This window comes from Cupressus sempervirens, chromosome 3, assembly GCF_028749045.1.
Source record: "Cupressus sempervirens isolate cs-2001-9-10 chromosome 3, ASM2874904v1, whole genome shotgun sequence".
Lineage (NCBI taxonomy): Eukaryota > Viridiplantae > Streptophyta > Pinopsida > Cupressales > Cupressaceae > Cupressus > Cupressus sempervirens.
In genome coordinates this window covers 1121044930-1121067370 of record NC_143120.1, presented here as the reverse complement: position 1 = coordinate 1121067370, position 22441 = coordinate 1121044930, and the positions used below count along the sequence as shown (strand labels likewise).

Here is a 22441-nt window from a genome sequence, read left to right as displayed (position 1 = left end):
TATATGTAAAAGTCAATGTAAATAATAATAAAGAATGTGAAATCATAATTTGTTAGTAGAGCTGTGAAAAGGAGATAATAGTACCATGTATCATTAAATAATGTATAAAGTTGAGCAAATTCCCATTGTACAGCTATAGACAAATAAGAGGAATTATAACAAGTGCAAGCAACACAGCAACAAGATACCGTATGGTCAAGTAGTCAAAGGGAGAATTTCAAAAATTATAATATGTTAATAGAGCAATGACAAAATTATAGTAAGCAAGAGATTATATATAGCCATCATACGGCTTGGAAAAGTAATCAAACTGAAGGTACAAAGGAGATAACACCATGCGGCAAGTTGTGGTATGCCCCCCTTCCTTACTGTCCTCTATTTTCTTTCCCACTCACTGTAATTTTTTCAAACAGTTTGCTTGCAAGTTTATTACTGAGATTCCTATTTTTATGTGAGACTGGCATGTTGATGTTTATGTGTTTGAAGCATGTTTTTTCCAAGAGTTTCTTTTAATGTAATTGTGCAACAAACGTATAATAAACATGTACCACTTTTGGCAACAATAATAATGGCAGCCCAACTCACAAGAACTCAATTAATGCTGATAAGAGTTTGATAAAAAATAGTCCAAGTTTGATACGAAGTAACAGCCAATGGTAAACCCTATCAACTCAAATTATTGAACAAAGTATATGTAAAAAATACCCATCTAATAGCTGCTCGGTTAGGGTATGAAATATGATTTCCAAATAACACAAAATGAGCACTATTCACGCACTATTCACGGGCACTGTTCACATGCACTGTTCACCGCACTGTTCATGCGCACTTTTCACGCACTATTCACGGCACTGTAGCAGCAGTGTTTACTTTCAAACCTGCTCCAAATCTCTCCTCCAAATCTGCCCTCCATACTATTCAATGTCTGCAATGATAATCCTTTGGAAATGGAACAATTTCAGTCTTACCTGTAGCTGAAAATTGAAGCTGAATGCACACAGTATGAAGCTGATAGATCTTAAATCCCTTGACTCTGTCTTCCAAGAGCGAAAGGATTGTCACCAATGGAGGATTTCGTCTCCAAAAGCCAGCAATCGAACCAACCAAACTAAGTTTGAATTCATCAATCTCTTCTATCTTCACACCCCACTCATGGCTGTATATAAAGTCCTCTTAGAGGGTCGACACCAACTCCACAAGCAATGTGAGATTAAATCTCATATTTGCATTTTAATATATTGTTTCCATTTATCACTTTAAAGACCCAACGAGTTCATTTGGTGTCCCACTCCTAGGCACACATATAAATACAAAATATAATAAAGTAACCTTATAATATTAATTTAATTGAAGTTACTTTATTAAATAACTTCCGGCATTAAAATTCCAGAGCAATTGATCTTGAAATGCCACAAACGATAGCTTGTTGGAAAGAGCTCAGAAAAACACATCCAACCCCATCATCAAAATTATCATCCGACTAGCCTAGCTAACTTACTAAAAATAGTAAGTCCCATTGGAAATGCCTCCAAACGAACTCAGTTTGGCCCAAAACAAAATCGACTAGTTCAAAACACCACAAGATCCAGTCCATGTCCTTGTTAGCCCCCGGGACCACATAGAAGTAGGCTAACAACAACATACATCCAAACTGGCTAAACGGGGGACATTACACAAGTGCAAAGTACTGTACGACCACAAATATAACATCACATGAGCCAAGATAAAAGAGATAATTAAGTACCATACAGTCAACCAAGCAAGAAGAGAGGTAACACCGTACGGCCAGAACAAAGGACAAAAACCATTACCATACGGTTAGAGAACAAGGAACGCCAATACCATTACCATACGGACACTGAGAAAGGAAACATGTACTATATGGTCACATGGGAAAGCATAAAGCACATTTTTATTGTGCAACAAGCCTAACTGGAGCTCTCCACCATTATAAAAGACTGTACTACCCAGAAACAGGAACATTGAGAGTGCAGTGTGGGAATATTAAGCATGTCGTACATTAAGAAGAATTGAAGCAGGCAAAGTGATCATCGTACAACAAGGCAAACAGGAGGCTGGAGGCACCATCATAGAAACCATATAGACAAGGCAGGGGATCAACATGGAGACATTGGAGCCATACGACCTTTTAAGGAGAGCAAGAAACCACAGTACGACAAAGCAAAGAGCAGGAGGCTACCGTACACCAAAACAGGAGATCACCGTACAGCTTTGAAGTACAATGTATGTTGTACGGACCTAGCAAAGAGCCAATCGTATCCATGCATATTGTACGGGCCTAGCAGAAAACGGATTATATTCACGCCATACGACGAGCTTAGGCAAGGGAGGAGATAGGTACCGTACGGCCAAAGTAATTTAAATAAAGGACACCATTCTAGGATACCGTACAGCTATATGGCTATAGGGAAAGAAGTGTCTACCGTACGGTCAAGAATTATATATCAAGGCACAAGCAAAGAACAACACCATCGTACGACCAAGGAATCATAAGTACAACCACAATGGATCACTTGGAAGGTAGACAGAGATAAAGTGTATCCATATGGTATATAGCTTCAAATAGTCGCATAAGCAAAGAGATGCCCTGAGGGTCAGGCACTGTAGGAAAGAAAGTAAGTGCACCTATCAGCCCCAATAAGAAATAAAAGGCAGAGGGGATGGTAATTAAAGACTTTCTCATTCCTTGTAAGCACATAGCATAGGCATCATATGGATTGGAGGTACAACATACTGTACGGCGTCAAGAACAAGAAAGGCCGTACCTAGCATGTTGTCAGGAAATAGTGTATCAGATTGTTCCTGACGAGGTATCGGGATGTTCCTGATGGGGTATCGGGAGGTTCTCGACGGGGTATCGGGAGGTTCCCGACGGTGCATCAGGTGGTTCCCAATGGGGTATCGGGAGGTTTTCGTCAGTGTATCAGGATGTATGCTGTCAAGCCGACATGTATCAGGATGTATCTGGAGGGTTCTATTATTGTATTCGACATGTTGTATGTGGCCGACGGATACCTTTGGGAAGGTTCCTCGGATAGTATTTATATCTCCCTTCGAGATCATTGCAATCATCATCATCATAAGCATAATGTAATATCTTGGCGTAGGCGAATATAATCAAAGGAGTTCTGCTATTCTTACCTACTATTCTGTTCTATTATCTGTATGCTTTGATTTCTTTACCCAGTACGGTAAACATATGCGCAATTGCCCAATGGACCTGGAACGGCAGGCGAATGAAGAGTAATGCCGAATCAGCTAAACAAGAATAAGAACAAGCTTAAGGAAAAAGACGAAATACACACAGCACACGGAGATCTAATTTTGGCACAGCAAGCCGAACGCAAAAGGAGGTTCTAGAAGATTGTTGCTGATGAACGCAGAACTGTGGAAGCATTATTGGAAGAGACTCGACAACAAGTAGAATTGGTGGAATAGGCAAGGGAGGAGTTTTTGAATTGGTGTTCGCCGAGGGAAAACAATCCAGACATAAGAGAATAGACTCGCACGGCTCGGAGTGTTGAAGGAGCAAGAGCGTGGAGTGACCTCTTCGTCCGTGATACACTTCCAGAAGGAACAGATTCGCTTACCAGAGATCCTTCTTCCCCGACCAGCACAGCTGTCGGGGTACCAAGTGTGAGCATCAGGATACCAAGTGTGAGCGTCAGAATACCAAGTGTGAGCGTCGTGATGGCAGGACCAAAGGAGAAGTTACCTAAATTTGATGGTGATGGAGCAGCTGATTCCATTCGACATTGTAAAACCTATGAAACGATTTGGAGAGCCAATGGCATAACGGATACAAATGAATGGATGAGGCAATTTCCGGCAACCTTACGAGGTGTTGCAATTGATTGGTTTACTGATACCGATCCACAAAAGTTAAATTGGGATAACATTAAAAAGGAGTTCATCGCAGAATTTCAACTCCAGCGCGACGATAATAAAATTGCAGCGGATATATTCAATACTAAGCAGGAGAAGAATGAAACAGTCTGAGTCTGAGTCTTTGCAAGAAAGTTGAAGGACTTGATCAATAAGATGGAGAATAAGCCGGCTGACGGGTTACAAAAAAGATGGTTCATTTAAGGCCTTCACCCAAAGCTGCGAAAGAAGATGAAGATCGTGCCACCATCAACATACATTGAAGCGTATAACCGGGCAATGAACTTGGAAAGTGAGCAGAAGACCGAGAAGAAGAAGAAGAAGAATAGTTCATCCGATTCAGATGACGACGCCTCTTCAGGAGAAGATAGCAACGATGATGAAGGTAGCAGCAAGCAGTTTCGTGCCCTTCAGAAGGACATGATTCGGATGATGAAGGAATTCAAGAGCATGAACAAGGAAACTAAGGGCAATCAACTATGGTGCACGGAGTGCAAGAAGGAAGGCCATACGAAGGGATCTACTAGATTATGGGACACTTGGTAAAGGAATGCCTTTTCAATCTGAAAACAAGAACACTGCAGCAAGTGTTCCTGACACAGGAAGTGTCCACGTCCAAAGGGAGCGGGAATAACAGTACGGAGGGTGCCACGTCGAGAGGATACAGAAATAATCGGCACGGTCAAAACAACAACAACAATAGCGGCAACAACAATAATGGCGGGAGGAGTCGAATCCAGTATGATGCGAATGGCCGACCGATAGTCCAATGCCACGCATGCAATTTGTGGGGTCACTTCGCCCGAGAGTGCACAACGGCGAACAAACCAAAGTTGCTATGCCGATGGTGTGGACCTAGCGATCATAACAATGCTAAGTGCCCGAAGTCCAGGGTGATTACTGTCGGGACGGACGAGGAAGAAGTTCTCGCAATCACTCGAAAGCAGGCAAAGCTCTACCCTAATCCGACGGAGGAAAAGAAGAGACTGGACAGCCCGCGCAAAGATCCAGAGAGCAACATAAGTAGAAATGGCACACCAGAAGGACACACTTGGTACCTCCATACAGAACTGCACAGAACAGAACATTGTACGGAAAATATTGCAAGCCGAGGTCCCGTTAGGATAAATGATCTGTTGCTCACTATGCCTCAACTTCGTATGGCACTTACGAATATAGTCCCAATTGCTAAGCAACCAGCAGAGCAAGAAAAGGAGAAATAGGGAGGCACAAGTGCAAAAGACCCGATGTTGTTAGCTCTTTAATCCGGACACTATCCGGCGGTTGTCGAAATGGGCATTCTCGGGACTGTGCTAACAGACACGATCGTGGACGGAGGGTCTGGTGTCAATGTGCTGCCAGAGGATATCTGGAAAAAGTTGGGGCAGCCGACATTGTGGCCACCTACCTTCCAGTTGTTAACAGTCGATCAACATTGAATCAAGCCATTGGGAGTACTCACAGCGCAACCAATGACGATTGGAACACAACCATTCCTATTGGACTTCGTCGTGATTCCCTTGAGGCGAAAAGGATACGATGCTATTCTGGGTCGAGGGTGGTTGATACAAGCCAAGGCAAAACACGATTGGAAGAAAAATACTTTATCACTTGAAAGCAAAGGCCGGAAGTATGTCATCGATCTACACACTCAAATGGTTGGAGAAGAAGCTCTATCGTTGGATTCCGAAGGAGAAGAGGATGAGAGGAGCCAGAGTATGGAACCAAATCAGGAGGGAGTCCTACGATTGGAAGGAGATAATGATCTGGATTCAATAAATAGTCTTTACCATTGGCAGATAGAAGACTATGAACTGTTTCAGAGCTGCAACGTACTGACGGTAGGACACAGTACTAATGAATTTCCAAAGGAATTCACCAAGATGAAGGAGATGCGCCACTGGATGTGACACCCGCACATAAGTTCACTAAAGGGGAACCCATCAAATATGATGAAGCCACGCTGCAAACCATGAATTTAGGAGATGAAGCCTAACCATGAAACATACTGGTGGGAGATAACTAGGACCTAGTACTGAAGGCAGCAGCATTCAGGATATTTTTGGAGTACAACGATGTGTTTGCATGGACATACAAGGACTTGAAGGGAGTACCCCCAAAACTGTGTGTGGACCGCATCCCGTTGATCAAAGGTGCAATACCTGTATGGAAGCGGCCCTACAGGATGAACAAGAACTATGCGGCACGGGTTACGAAGGAAATCAACCGAATGTTGGAAGCTGGCATTATCTTCAAAGTACAAACTAGCGAATGGGTGTCGCCAATAGTGATCTCACTGAAGAAGGATACCACCCAAATCCGGATATGTGTCAATTTCAGATGCCCGAATGCAATCACCATCAAGGATCCGTTCCCAATCCCATTCACCGACAGCATCTTGGAGGAGGTAGCCGAACACGAGATCTACTCATTTATGGATGGTTTTTCCGGATACAATCAAATTTCAATCGCAGAGGAAGATAAGCTGAAGACGACATTTTAGAAGATGGGGTGTACGCCTATAATCAGATGCCATTTGGTCTGTGCAATGCACCTGCAAGATTCCAATGGATCATACTGTACATCTTTGATAAGATGTCCGTCGGAACCTTCAAGGCATTTCTGGATGATTGGTCGGTGTTCAACACGGAGGACAACCATCTGGCAGCCTTGGGTGAGTGTATGGAGAGATGTCGCAGGCGCACCTAGCTCTGAACCCGAAGAAGTGCATGTTTATCGTTCCCTAGGGAAGGTTGCTCGAACACATAGTCTGTAAGGAGGGGTTGAAGAGAGATCCGGATAAGGTGCGAGTGATATTGGAGATGCAGCCATCTACCAATGTACCGGAGGTAAAATCCTTCCTCGGGCATATAGGCTATTACAGAGGCTTCATCAAAAATTTTGCCAAGATAGAATATCCGCTAGACAGGTTAACGTGCAAGGCAGAATCATTCCAATGGGAAAAGGATCAAGATGAAGCATTTGAAGGGCTCAAAGTACAGTTGGCTACGGCACCCATCCTGGCATATCCGAATTGGAGCAAAGAATTTCATGTACATGTCGATGCGTCCAACTACGCAATTGGAGCAACCCTTGCGCAAACAGGCATCCATAGGTTGGATCACCCAATCTACTTTGCCAGTCGACTACTATCACAAGCCGAACAAAATTATAGTACGACCAAATGGGAGGCTTTGGAGATGGTCTACGCAGTATAGAAATTTCGTCATTACTTGCTAGCGACACCATTCCTCTTCTATGTCAACCATCAGGCTCTACTGTATATGATCAACAAACCCATCATTCAAGGAAGGATCAGCCGCTGCTTACTCCTATTGCAAGAGTTTACCTTCAAGATCATCATACGGCCGGGGAAGAAACACGTAAGCGCAGATCATTCTCCACGTATCAGAACAGGAGAACCGGCAGACGAGGTGAATGATAACTTCCCTAATGTACAGTTGTTTCAGATTGTTGTACTACCGAAGTGGTACACAAGCATCGGCGAATACCTGTCAATGGGTTGGTTTCCAAATAGCATGCCACCAAATGAAAGACGGAAGTTGGTGATACGGAGCCGAACGTTTCAGCTGATTAATGGGCTGTTGTATAAAATGGGTCCTGATCAGATCCTAAGCCGATGCGTCGTGGACGAAGAGATCCCACGGGTACTGAAGGAAGCACATGAAGGACCGGCAAAAGGACACATGGGGCCAGACACAATTGCACGGAAGATACTCCTAGCAGGACTATGGTGGCTGACAGTACACAATGATGCCAGGGAGTGGGTCGGTTCCTACGATACATGTCAGCGAACCAGGAAACCTTTGAAGAGAGACTTCATGCCTCTGAATCCCTTTCATGCTAAGGAAGTCTTTGAACGATGGGGATTGGACTTCATCGGACCTCTAAAGGCGACCAGGACCAAAAGGTGCCGATACATCGTCGTAGCAACGAAATACTTGACCAAATGGGTGGAGGCACACACACTACCAGACAACTCCGCGGTAAGCACAACCACGTTTATATATGAGCAAATTATTACTAGGTACGGAATCCCATTGCAGCTAACGAGTGATAGGGGAGGACATTTTGTAAACCATGTTATCCGCCTGCTCACCACAGAGTTCAAAATTTATCATTCGTTACCAACCTGTACTACCCAAGAGCAAACGGATAGGCCGAGGCTACCAATAAAGTCCTGGTGTCGATTATATACAAATCTTGCGCGGTCGAAGGCGAGGACTGGCAGGAAAAATTACCCTCCACCCTTTGGGCTTACCGCACGGCATATAAAGTCACAACGGGGCACACGCCATTTCAACTGATGTTCAGACAGGAGGCCATAGTACCAACGAAATTTATGATTCCGAGCCTAAGGATAGTACTGGAAAACAAGTTGGACGACATGGAAAGTTCAAGGGAGCGGCTGTACAAATTGAACAGGCTAGAAGAGAAGCGATTATTGGCACAGTGGGCAACTAAGGTAACACAGAACAAGTGGAAGGCGTGGCATGATAAGCACTTGAAATTGAACAAGTTTCAACCCGCACAGTGAGTGTTGAAGTACGACGGCCGGAATGAGATCAAGCCAGGCAAGTTCAAGGTCAAGTGGGTCGGGCTGTATCAGATCCGAGAGGTAGGCGACAACGGAGCAATCAAGTTGTGGATGCTCGATCGACAGGAAATTTCGAACACAGTCAACAAGTGCAAGTTAAAAATTTATCGCACGCAGGGTAAGCCTTCGCCATCCAAAATTGTGAAGGAGCAATAGTATTATATCTGCTATAAAAAAAAAAATTAAAAAGTGAGAAGCACTGTACGGTCTCTTGGCCATTTGGCATATGGAGTCTCTTGTCCGTACGGACTTGGTACCGTACGGTGTCTTGTGAAAAGGCATAATGAACCGTACGATTGAATGAAAGGGCAATATGAAGCGTACGGTTGATAAAATGGCATTTCTTATTGAAGGCAATCGTTAGGTTCCTGGAGGCATATGGCTATATCACCGTATGGGAGCTCTTTCGTTACCAAGTGAGTTCTTTGGGTGGAAAAGCTCAGTAGTCGAGATTGTATGTCATTAGGTGGAAAAGCTCAGTAGTCGGGATTGTATGCCCCCTCAACTCGCACTCCCATCTTTTGTTGTGGACTGGTTTGATTGTCCAAATCCGCATCTGTAGAATTCGAGGGCACATCACCATTAAGCGACGATTCTTTTTCATGGCGAATTCACACACTTCCTTGCCATTCCTTCAAACACAAGAGGCGCCTGTTAAATATTCTTCACGCCAATGAAGGAAATGAAAACACTTCTGCTGAGCAAAAACTAATAATGATGACGAGGAAGATTGGTTGGAAGGATTATTAACGCTATTCGACCCCAACGAGAAGACTAAGTCTGGAAGAGTTTTTCCCAAAAGCTCCGTAAAAAGTGCAGAAGAAGTGGTGAAGAACTTGCGGGAATCGCTGAAGGAAGTTTAGAAGAACGGCGGACTTTGCAATAGAATCGATTGGGGATTTCTTACAAAACTGGACGGAGGGATTTCTTATCTGCTATTCTTGCAAACTTCTACTCTAAGGAAGCACCAATAGCTGCTATGCCCGAAGGTGTTAAGACAAAGGAATTGACAAAGTAGCGTACAATAGCCAACAAGAGAAAATCTTAGCATTACTAAGGAGTAGGAGAAGTTGTACGGCACAAAAGCAAGGAAGTCGTACAGTTGTACGGCATACAGTGGGAAAACTAAAAGGCCATCCGTACATACTTCAAGAGGGATTTTTTTTTTTAAGTTGTATGGCCAAATAATTGACCTAACGGCTTTAACCCCAGCAAACTGATATGCAATCAGCCAGTAAGAGGGCTTGGAGGAAGCAACGAGAGCTAGATTCGACCATGAATCAAGATGTGCAAGCAGGACCCTCGCAAGTACGATCATGGGGAAAGGACAAAGGCAAGCACAGGGCAAAAGTGCAAAATCAGCCAGATGTACAGACAACACCACGGACGGTAGTTTTTGAAGGATTGAATGGTTGGGATTGTCGGAAATGGTGAGATGAACATCAGGATACTCACCTCGTTAAGGCAAGCATCAGGAAGGCGCAGGTGGAGTGGGCTATCCAGATGCCACTTTTCTGTATTCGAGACTTCGAGGGCGTCTTGCGACCGATGATTGAGGCTTATGACAGGCATTCTTGGAAATGCTCAATTCCGTATCTGGGGTATGACATCGTGGTATCTTTTCAACTAGCTGATTTTACGAGAGTATTTGGTATACCAAGATCGGTGCAAGGTGGAACCAAGATTGATGGTAAACCCAAAAAGATGAGCAAGGAGACGAAGTTGCAGCTGATACGGATGGTGTGTAACGACAACGTACAACAACACATCGATACCCTCATGGACACTTCGAAGAAACGAGGGTTGCGGAAGTCTGATATTCGCGAGGGACATTGGAAGTGCTTGATGGATGTGGTGAAAAGTAGGCTTACAGGATCCAGCAGGGCGTCCAACATTTCTTTCCCATTGGTCAGTATGATGAATGGTATCATGAATGGGAAGGTGTATGACTCGGCTTCACTGTTAGCCACGCGCATGGATGAGTTCATGACCCTGCAACACAAAACATTCTATATGCCGCACTACGCCATTAGACTCTTTCTAGAAGCTACGGCCAGGATAATACCCCATGAGCAGCTGGAAGTTAAGCCAAGTCCAGCGGTACCTGGCGAGCCTCCGGTAATGCAATGGAAGCATTTGGATTTACCTACAGGTCAAAAGAGCGTGGGCCAGAAGAGGGCATGGCAAGAGTTGGAGGAATCGAGTAACACAGATAGTGGTCATCAGGACAAATCCTACGAGGAGGATGACGACTCTGAGGGCATGGAGGTAGAGCAAGAGGACGAAGAAGATGAGGAAGGCAGACTAATTTCAGCAGTCCCACTTCGCTTCCCGCGACAGTTGACAGCTGCACCGGTGACTACTACTTCAACTCTGGTAATTCCAGCACCACACATACACACCATGGCAGATGTTCACATTCCAGGGTTCGGTCAGTTTCGACGTCCAGTGGTGATGACCTTGGTCACTCTACATCCTACATCACGAACAGCAGTAGCGCCCGTGCAACCTTCAGTGAGCCAACGGACAGCATCACCAACAGCCACGGCTATGGGTCCGCAGCCAGCAGTTCAGGAACCAGCTCCCATACCTGTAGTAGAGAGTTTGCCTCAGCCACTTCCAGTGGCAGAGCCAGTAACAGAGGAAGGAGTTAATCAGGGAGGCAGGCAGGAGCAGGTTCGGCTGGAAGTGATTGGGTCAGATGCAGTAGTCACCATAGCGGACACTCTGTTGGATGAGGATCAGGGTACGTGTTCCAGTATTCCTAAAGCGTCACCCCAAGAGCCATTAGTAGTACCAACAAGCATAGCAAGTCGGGCGAGTGAGTACTTGAGGCAACAATTACTTGCCCCAGTCACCAGAAGTCCCTCCATTCAATCTCCCTTGAGAAAGCACACGCACTTGGAGACCAATTGGTTGAACAGTGAGATAGTCGAGATACCAGCATCACCAGAGGTGGAGGATCAGAGTGCAGCGGCAACTGAAAAAGTGGATGGAGGAACACAGGTGTCAGACCCTCTGCCGGCAGAGGAGGACATGGATATTCGTTCTCGCCTCGTTGTCATCGCAGAACAGAGCAAGTCCATAGCGGAGTTGGTGCTGATAGAGCGAAGAAGGGCAAAGGCTAGGCAGAAAGCTCGGGAGACGACATAGAAGGCTCGGGAGGAGATGGCCGACCGACTTACCACCTAGCAGCTTCAATGGGAAGCAAAGCGAACAGCCCTGTTAGCACAGCTCGAGGAGAATGCTTGAGGGAAGCAACAGGCAGAATAGCAGTTAGCCGCGGTGGAGCAACAACTAACAGCAGCTGAGCAGCGGTTGGTAGCAGCACTTCAGGAGGACTCGGCGCAACAGGCTCATGATCAGAAGGAAGCTGAGTGCTAGGAGGTTGCGTTGATGTTGAAGGAAATGGTGGAGGAGAACTCTCGGATTAGAGCTGATTTGCAAGTCCGGACAGATCAGGTGTATCCGGGATGATAAAGTTTTCACAGTCGGAGACTCAACCTTCGGGCTCATGATGTATCAGTCCATGCTCTTTTGTTTTATGAATAGTGTGGTTAATTGTGGGTTTTTTGTTGTCTAGTCATCCAGAGACGACTTTTCTTTTTGGGGGGGATGATGTCATCAGGAAACAGTGTATTGGGATGTTCTTGACAGGGTATCGGGATGTTCCTGACGAGGTATCGGGAGGGTTCTGACGATGTATCAGGAGGTTCCAGATTGAGTATCCGAAGGTTTCCATCAATGTATCGAGATGTATGTTGTCAAGCCGACATGTATCGCAATGTATTCGAAAGGTTCTATTATTGTATTCGACATGTTGTATGTGGCCGACGGATACCTTCGGGAAGGTTCCTCGAATAGTATTTATATCTCCCTTCGGGAAAATTGTAATCATCATTATCATAAGCATAATGTAATAGCTTGGCGTATGCGAATATAATCGAAGGAGTTCTGCTATTCTGTTCTATTATCTGTATGCTTTGATTTCTTTACCCAATATGGTAAACACAGCACATGAGCAAAGAGGAGCCGTACAGAAATAGAAGAGCCCTTGGGACAAGTTGTACAGAGAAGTACAACAACTGACCTAACCATTTTTGTCTTCTTCATGCAAAAGGACAAAAGAGGTGACAATTATGCATTCAGCCAATAAGAGAGCCTGGAAAAAGAAATTTTACGAAGATTTAGTGACAACTGCAGCCATGAACAGGAATGTAAAGATTTTGCCATCCGGAGTCCATGTAGCAAGAAGAACAAGTACAGGACCAAGCAAAAAGAAAGCGAAGCAACCAACACAGTCGGCTGCAACGGAAAATCCCACAGCGCAAAATGTTGCATTTGAAGGATTGAATGGAGCAAAATGCAGGCATTGGTGGCAAGAGACACTAGATAACCATCCAGTGAATGCCAGCATTTGGAAAACATAGGAAGGAATGGATGATACAAATGCCTATGTTCTATATTAGAGACTATGAAGGGTTTCTATGCCTTATGATAGAAACATATGATAGGTTCTCTCAGACCAATACGTTTTCTTACCATGGTTGTAATTTGGTAATATCATTTAGACCAGCGGACTTGACATGAGTATTCGGGATTCTTGGACATGCGCAAGGAGGAAGAAAAATAGATAGCAAACCAAAAAAGTTGAGTCAGGAGGTAAAGACACAATTGATATAGCTGGTATGTGGGGACTTGACGTAGGTGGAGCAAGAAGCTCTCACGGACACATTGAAGGGCAGAGGATTGAAGAAATCCAACATGGAGGAAGGTCAATGGCGTTATCTTATGGACGTCGTGAAGATTCGCCTCGGGGTCTAGCCCTATCTCAAACATTTCATTTCCACAGGCGGTAATGATGAATGGGATACTGCATGGAAGAGTATACGAATGGGCTGCGTTGTTGGCGGAACGGATGTATGAATTTATGACATCATAGCACAAGACGTTCTACATGCCGCATTATGCCATCGGGTTATTTTTGGAGGCAACAACCCGGATGATCCCCAACGATGCATTGGAGGCCAAACCGGGAATACTCACGCCAAGCGAACCCTCGATCATGCAGTGGAGACATCTTGATACACTTGGCACCAAGACCACGGTCGAACGGAAACGACCGAGACCACACAATGAAATACTAACAATGGTCGCGAGGAGACTTCTTCTGAGGAAAGTGGGACCAACAGGGAGAAGGAAGAGGGCGAGGAGGTAGAAGTAATCACAACTACACCATTGAGATTCCCACGGCCTGCACTTTCAGCGATGACACATTTGGCTCTCGTAGGTATACATGGCATTCCGGGGTTTGCCCAGTTCAGGCAGCCAATAGTGATGACTCTAGCTTCAGTTGCGATTCAGCCTACCTCGGAGACACGAGCTATTCTTGAGGCACGGAGATAGTCGTTCTGGAGGTAACGATTGAGCCTGCTCATCAAGTTTTACCAGAGGCTGAGGCTGAGGTACTTGTACCTGATGCAAAGATGGACACGGAGGAAGGAGTAATGGAGATACCAACAGGTGAAGGGTTGAGGGCGTCGGGTGTTCATTTGGACGTAGTGGGTTCAGATGCAGTGGTTACAATGGATACGGCATTGTTAGCATCACCTGAGCCAAACAGAGAGAGCAGAACCCAAAAATTGAGCACGTACCTAAGTATGCGGTTCCACCGTACCCCAGCGCCTCAAGTGACATACCTGCATACACCTACGCAAGAAGAGAAAGACCCTTTACTAGCACAGGTGGAGGAGCGTCAACCGGTACAGAAAGATGGACTACCGCATAGTGTTGTTGAGCGGATGGCAAAAGCAGTAGAGAGGGCTATGGGTGTGCAGCAGCAACATCCAATAGCGCCAAAAATAGTGATGAGAGGCATTCTTCGATGATATAGCAGCTCTAGTTACTCGGGCTTGCCAAGTAGTGGCCCCTACAAAAATACAGGCTTTGGACTCAATAGTAAAGGAGCTGGAGAGAGTGGTATCCTTCATAAAATTAGGATGCCCAGCTTCCTTTACAGTTTGTTTTGAGGAATGGAGATGGCCGAGTGTGGAGACTACAGAGATGCGCCAGGATTGGGCCACCACAAGAGATTCAGGTATAGAGAGCCGAGTCGAGGTTTTGACTCAGGAGATACACAGGGATGCATATTACACACTTCGGAGGAGCCAGGCAGATCAAGTAGCAGCAGAGAGCGCTCGAGAGGAGTCAGCTACCAGGCTAGCCGCATAAAGGGCAGCTTGGGAATCCGAGATTTAGGGGCAGCGAAGAGGATTCTTGGGATGGACATAATCTGCAATAGACATAAAAAACAAATCAGATTATCTCAAATAAAATATATTTTATAAGTTTTAGAAAAGTATAATATGTCAAATGCCAAATCGGTTGCTGCTCCATGGGCCGATCACTTTCGATTGTCTTCTAAGATGTGTCCTTTCACTCCAGATGAAAAACGTGAGATGGATGATATTCCTTATTCTTCAGTGGTTGGGAGTTTAATGGATGCCATGTTTAGCACGCATCCAAACATTACTGATGCAGTGGGAGTTGTGAGTGGTTTTATGAGTAATCTAGGAAAAACTTATTGGAAAGCAATTCAATGGATTCTTCACTATTTGAGAGGCACTTCCTCTCATGTTTTATGTTTTAATACTAAGACTCCTTATATTTGTGGTTATGCTGATAATGATATGGCTGGAGATTTAAACATAAGGAGGTCTACCACAAGGTATGTGTTTACTTTTGTCAGGGCAGCGATTAGCTTAAGTTCTCACAAGCAACAAGTTGTTGCTCTTTCCTCTACCGAGGCTGAGTACATTGCTCTTACTGAGGGGGCTAAAGAGTTGATATAGTTACAACGATTGTTTGGAGAGTTAGGGTTTAAACAATCAAACTTCACTCTACTTTCCAATAGTGAGAGTGTCATTCATTTGGCCAACAATTCAGCTTTCCACAGTCGCACAAAGCATATAGAGACCAGATTTCACTTCATACAACATGCTCTTAAAGAGGTAAGATTACAATTAGAGATTGATACAGAGGTTAATCTGGCTGATGTGTTCACAAAGGTTATACCCCAAGAGAAGTTTGAATTCTGAAGAGCTTCTCTCGGCATTGTCATGACATAGCCATAAGCATTCCAAGTAGGGGATATCTCTGTGCAACACTGATTGGACTTCAAGTGGGAGATTGTAACAGTTCTAACAAAAGGACTTTGTAATGGCTCTGATTGTGCAGTCCAATCATGGCCAACTCTTCCTCTTCTCTGCCCTTTCGTCTTCCATTGAATGCGACTGGAAAAGAATATGAAAAGCCTGTTGATGCCGCTGATTATCATACTGTAATTTTTTATCTCAATAGAGATTTCTCCCCTGCTTGAAGAGTGGATGTAGTCCAACAAAACTAGATGAACCGCTATAAATTTATGTCTTCTCTTGCATTCTTATCTGGTTTTTATTTAGATTTTATTTCTGTTCTCAGCATTTTCTTTTAGCTCAACATATGCCACAACACAATGGCTTTTCCAGGCTTGGACTGGAGCATTGTGTGCGCAGATTGATGTAGCTGTACAGTCTCAGAAAACCTATTAGAGTTTGATATGAAAAAAATTACTTGTTTCTGTAAAAGAAAGATATCGTTGTTCATAGTTCTGATCCAAATCCACAGATTCAATGTATTGATGAGCATTATGAGCACATTTGACTATGGTCTTCTGTGTTGATGACTCAATAACATAGAATTTTTTCATTACTTTCTTGGAATGCAATTACAGTAGTTGAAAGCAAAGATTAATAAAACATATTTATAACATTAAGGAAAGATTTCACATGAAGTATTCTAAAGCAGTATCTACTCCTTTTTGAATGGAGACTTTTGGATTTTGAAGACATGGAATAAATATGCCGTAAATATAAATAATGGGGGAAAAAAATTATACCACAAAGAAATTGGCAAGACATTCTTTGCAACACAGACAACATATTATACTTAAATCTTGAACAACATTTTCATGTTGGAACTCAAATTGTGAATGACTACTGACAATGAAGCAAATACAAGGGCTTATCCTCCCTAGCAATGTAGCTGTATGGCCATTTAATAACACAAAAACTATTTCATATAGAGATGCTTTATTTACATTTGTAATTTGTAACACAATGTGACTTCCTTATTGTATTTTTGGTCATCAAAGATGAAGATCATTAAAGCTACAAAAAACTTCAAAACTGAAACTTATTTTAAATATATAAATGGGTCATTGGCCTTGAATAGTAAACTTACTTTTGATATGTTTCTTTATGAGAACGGCGACCCGACTTCATGGCATCATATACCACCACAACTTTGAGACCTGTGCAAATGTATCACAGACAAACTTCAGTACTCATAAAATCATGATTCAATCTTATGGGTATAGTTTTGCGAGCTGAGATCTCTAAAAAAAACTCATGCTTTGCATGAATGTTCCAGAGTCATTAGTTATCAAAGTATGATGCAATTATAGATGATAAATTGAGATTTTTCATCTTAATCGTGAAGTCGGCAAATGGAAACAATGTCCCATGGTTGTTCTTTTTACCAATACAGAACAACTTTGATACCAATGCACATGTATCTTAAAAAAGCTTTGGTGACTTGCAAAACAGTATTTCAATAGAGTGTTGATAATTTGTCATGCTGAAACCTTTAAAAGAGAACCTTCCCGCTTTTCCCATGAAGGTACTAGATTTTTTAGTTCGTTTTACGATGCAAAATTTTATATGGATGAAAATTTGAAATGAGATATTTTCCCATGCTCTTTGTAATGACACAAACAGATCCTACTCATGATTCTCCAATCCTTCAGAAAATTGGTTTCTTCACAAAAATTGCCAGAGTCACTTTTTGTACTTCCATGTATCATAAGTTTCACAAACAAACTCGAATATGAGATTTGTTCTTTTAGAAGTGGATAATTTTCCAAACACTACATCATGGTGATGGTTATTTGTTCTTATGTTGCTATTTGAATGTACTTTCAGCTTTCTACCCTATATTGGACATATAAAACTCTTGAAAATCAGCTATTTTTTGTAATGCACTAATATCTAAATGAAAATTATTATAACATGAAACTGATTTCAGCTATATGGGGTTAGTGCTTATACAGATGCACACAACTTATATAGTGCAATCATATCACGTACTTGTCTTTTGGGAGACCACTATGTTGGATTATTATCATCGATGTCAAAAGAGAAGCCTTATCAGAATCTGATATCCTATTGCTGAAGCATATAATGGGCCAAAGGCCACTAGTTGTCTTCCAATCATGGCTGACCTCATCAGCAAAATATTAGCACAAATGACGGAGTTAAATTTGTGCCTGAACTAGAGTTTAAATTGTTTTTAATTATTCATGTACATTCTTTTATGCTCGCGGACCTTCCTCAGTCTTCATACCTTAAAGTTAAAAGATAAAGATGAAGTTTAATATTTATGGGCCGATCTCCTTATGAAGTAACCCCACTTTTGGATTGATTTTTAAGATAGAAGATAATATTTTTTAATAAGGGGCAGACCCCTCATAAGATATTGCCCATCTCTTGGGATAGTAAAATGAAATTATTGCATATTTAGCAGATTTTATACCCAATTTGGAGCACTTTTAAAGAAAACACTACATCATTTTTGGAGCAGACAGAAGTGTAGTCTGGAGCAGTCATTTGAGAGATTGGCGTCTTCCAATTTAGAAGAGATAGGTGTCTCTTGCTCAGTGCTCAAATGTGGGAATTGTTACCTCTGTTGGGATGGTGCCTACACATAAGCTGAGATTGGTGCCTACAAACTTGTAAAAGAATTATATAAAGCAAATCCTTTGATAAGGTTTTGTCCTTAAAGGGTTTCCATGTAACACTTGTGTTCTTAATTATTGATATTTTGGAGTTGATATTAGTGTGGTAGCTGATCTGAAGTTGATAGTATTGTGGCAGGGTGAACCAGTATATGTCAATTGATTATCATTAATAACCTCTCCAAGCATCACAACCAATCACAAATTTAAATCATTAGAACTAACACCAGATCTTACTTTATCATTAGTGTGGCTAAACAAGAAGTAAGCACATTCACACATCAACACATGAGAACTCTAGATATACGTGGATGTAATTGTTGTTTTCCATGACAACATCGGTTGTCTTTGTGATGATAGAATCTCTGGTAAGAGTCTTCAAACATGGTCATATTTCCTCGTACCTCAAAAAGATGTTTATCAGAACTTGTTATTGCAACTGGTTGAAGAATGGTAGCTTACGGTTTATTCTTGCCATCTATCACTAGAAGAAAGGTTGCTTTGAGAAGTTTGAAATACCTGTGTTAAAAGGTTGACTATATTCATTCAGTTAAAAACTTAAAAGCCAACTGTCACCTTTGGACAGATTTTGTTTGTTGAATAAACTTTAATTAAATTATATGAGACAGCAGTTCGAAGATGGTTATAACTTCTTATGGAACTTTCAATTGAACGTTCTTTGCGTCATCTGTAAATATTGTGTAGCCGACAGGGTGTTATCGCCGGTAAAGATTTTGTAGCTGACGAGTTCATGTTGTTGGTAAAGATTTTGTAGCCGACGGGTAGATTAGTATTGTTATGTAGCCGACGGACCCCTTCAGGAAGGTTCAGCGGGAAGTATTTATACCCCGTCTGGGATCATTGTAAATCATCTTATGCTCTGTATGTAATATCTTGGCATATGCGAATAATAAAAGGAGTAATACTATTGTTGTTCTTGTTCATCGTCTGTGTGCATTAATCCATTGATCTATGCGGTAAACATTTGGCACCGTTGCCTAATGGACCTGGAACAAAGGCTGGAATGACGACTAATGCCAAATCAGTTGAACAAAAATAAGAATAAGCTGAAGGACAAAGATGAAATCGGCACAACTCAAGGAAATTTAATTTTGGCGTAGCAGGTCAAACGCAGACGGAGGTTTCAAAAGATTGTCAACAAACACCGAAGCACTGAGGAATTGTTGGAGGAGACTCGACAGCAAGTGGAATTGGTGGAAGAAGCAAGGGAAAAAATTTTGAACCTGTATTCACCGAGGGAAGAGAATCTAGGCAGAAGGGAATTAACTTGCACGACTCGGAGTGCCGACGGAGCACGAGCATGGAGTGAACTCTTCGTCTACGATACACTTCCGGAATGGGAAGACCCTTCTTCACCAAAGAACACAGATGTTGGAGATAAGACAATTGTTGGAGAGAGCGTCAGTATGGGAGTGCAGACAGCTGATGTGGGAGTGCAAAGCGCTGGAGTGGGAGTGAACAGCGCTAGTGTTGCAAGACCAAACAACGCCCGTGCACAAAATCCAGTACTAATGGCGGGACCAAAGAAAAAGCTGTCGAAATTTTATGGCGATGGTATGGCCGATCTAATCCAACACTGTAAAACATGCAAAACGATTTGGAGGGCAAATGGCATAACCGATACAAACAAATGGGTTCGACAGTTTCTGGCCAACCTACGGGGTGTTGCAATTGACTGGTTCACGGATGCAAATCCCCAAAACTTAACCACTTGGGACAACCTTAAGGAGTTTACTGCCAAATTTCAACTGCTCTGCGACAACAATGAGATTGTAGCCGAGATATACAACACAAAATAAGGGAAAAATGAAACAGTTTGAGTCTATGCCAGGAAATTAAAAGACTTGATCAATAAAATGGAAAATAAGCCAGCTAATGGGCTATAGAAAAGATGGTTCATTGAAAGCCTACACCCGAAGTTGTGGAAGAAGATGAAGATTGTGCCACCATAGTCATACACTGAAGCATACAATCAAGCAATGAACTTGGAAAGTGAGCAAAAAACAAAAAAGAAAAAGAAGAGTAGTTCATTTGACTCAGATGATGCGTCCTCAGGAGAAGATAGCAATGATGATGAAAGCAGCAGCAAGAAGGTCAGAGCCCTCCAGAAGGACATGATTTGTATGATGAAGGAATTTAAGAACATGCAGAAAGAAACAAAGGGAAGTGACCTATGGTGCACAGAGTGTAAGACAGAAGGTCACACCAAAGGGTCTTGTCCAAAGAACCAGTTCTGCGACATCTACCAGATCATGGGACATTCCACAAAAGAATGCCCCTTCAACATGAAAACCAAAGGACCTCAACAAGTGTTCCTGGCAAAGGAGGCTTCCGCGTCCGGAGGGAGGCGGAACACAAGCACGGAAGATGCCACATCCGAAGGGTACAGAAATAATAGACGTGGGCAGAGCAATAATGCGAACAATAACAATAACAATGGCAGCCAAAGTCAAATTCAATACGATGCTAACGAACGGCCGATCGTTCAAGGTCAAGCATGTAATTTGTGGGGCCACTTTGTCCGGGATTGTACAACAGCAAACACACCAAAATTATTATGCAGATGGTGCGGACCCGACAATCATGAAGATGCCAAGTGCCCGAAATCTAGAGTGAATCTAATCACCCTCGAGACGGACGAAGAGGAGGTGTTGTCAATCACATAGAAACAAGCAAAACAATACCTGACCCAGCGGACGAAAAGAAGAGGCTAGAGGAAGTACGAAAGGAAATTAAGAAAATGACACGGGCAGAGAAATCTCAGTCGAAGGACACCATTAGTACCTCAGCAAGGAACTACGCAGAACAAAACCCGTCAAAATAGGCGATCTATTGCTCACAATGCCTCAACTCCAATCGACACTCACAAATATCGCGCCAATTACTAAGTTACCAAGAGAACCAGGATGAGGGAAGGAAATTGCCACAGGTGGAGAAGACCCAATGCTGCTAGCACTCACATTCGGACAACATCCAACAGTGGTCGAGATGGGGATTCTGGGAAATGTGTTGACGGACACAACTATCAACGGAGGATCCGGTGTGAATGTCTTACCCGAGGATACCTAGAAGAGGTTGGAACAGCCAATGTTGTGGCCACCTACATTCCAGTTGCTGACAGTGGACCAACACGGCATTAAACCTCTCGGCGTCCTAATGGCACAACCAGTAATAATTGGAACACAGCCATTCCTGGTTGACTTCGTCGTGATCCTGCTGAAGAGGAAAGGATACGATGCCATTCTAGGCTAGGGATGGCTCATACAAGCCAGAGTTAAACATGACTAGAAGAAAAACACTCTATCACTTGAAAGCAAAGGGCGGAAATTCATCATTGATTTACACACACAAATGGTAGGTGAGGAGGCAGCGTCGTTAGACTCAGAAGGTGAAGGCGAAAGTGACGATGAAGGAAAGAAGAGAATGGAACCGGACGAAGGAGTATTGAGATTAGGAGGATCGAATGACAACGACCTAGACTCGAAGAATGGCCTTTTCCACTGGCAGATAGAAGACTACGAACTCTTTTCGAGTTGTAATATGTTAAGGGTTGACGAAAGTGAGAAAAAAGACGAAAATGAATGTCCGAAGGGATACAGAGAAGCAAAAGAAGGAAAGGCGGTTACGGCTGAAGCTGAGGAGAAGAACATACAGTACGAACCCTGAAAAAAGAAAGATCCCACCGTCCGGTACACGATGAACGAACCACACAAAAAGAAAAGAAAACACTGCAACATAAAATTAGTTGAAGGGTGCTGACAGCAAGGAAATAATCTGGATGAGTGACAACCGTAGGCACAATAGGCCACGAAGGTGACACAAAACAGACACAAAACGTGGCGTGATAAACACCTAGAACTGAACAAGTTTCAGCCGGGGCAGTTGGTGTTGAAGTATGATGGACGAAATAAACCAAGAAAGTTTAAGGTCAGGTGGGTCAGGCCATACCAAATCCGAGAGGTAGGTGACAATAGAGCAATAAAATTGTGGACTTTAGATGGACAAGAAGTACCCCAAGCAATGAATGAGTTGAAGCTAAAGATGTATCATGCCAAGAAGACTCC

General features: G+C 43.1%; 1 protein-coding gene across 3 annotated transcripts in view; it reads right to left on the bottom strand.

Annotated features, from left to right (window-relative positions):
• LOC149570742 (yacP-like NYN domain protein) overlaps window positions 1-22441 on the bottom strand; it is a 423912-nt gene that overhangs the window by 295399 nt on the left and 106072 nt on the right. For all 3 annotated transcript variants that reach the window (XM_089823260.1, XM_089823261.1, XM_089823258.1), the window contains exon 5: window positions 16805-16874. In XM_089823260.1, coding sequence (XP_089679386.1) covers window positions 16805-16874 — 70 coding nt within the window. The remainder of the gene's footprint in view (window positions 1-16804; window positions 16875-22441) is intronic.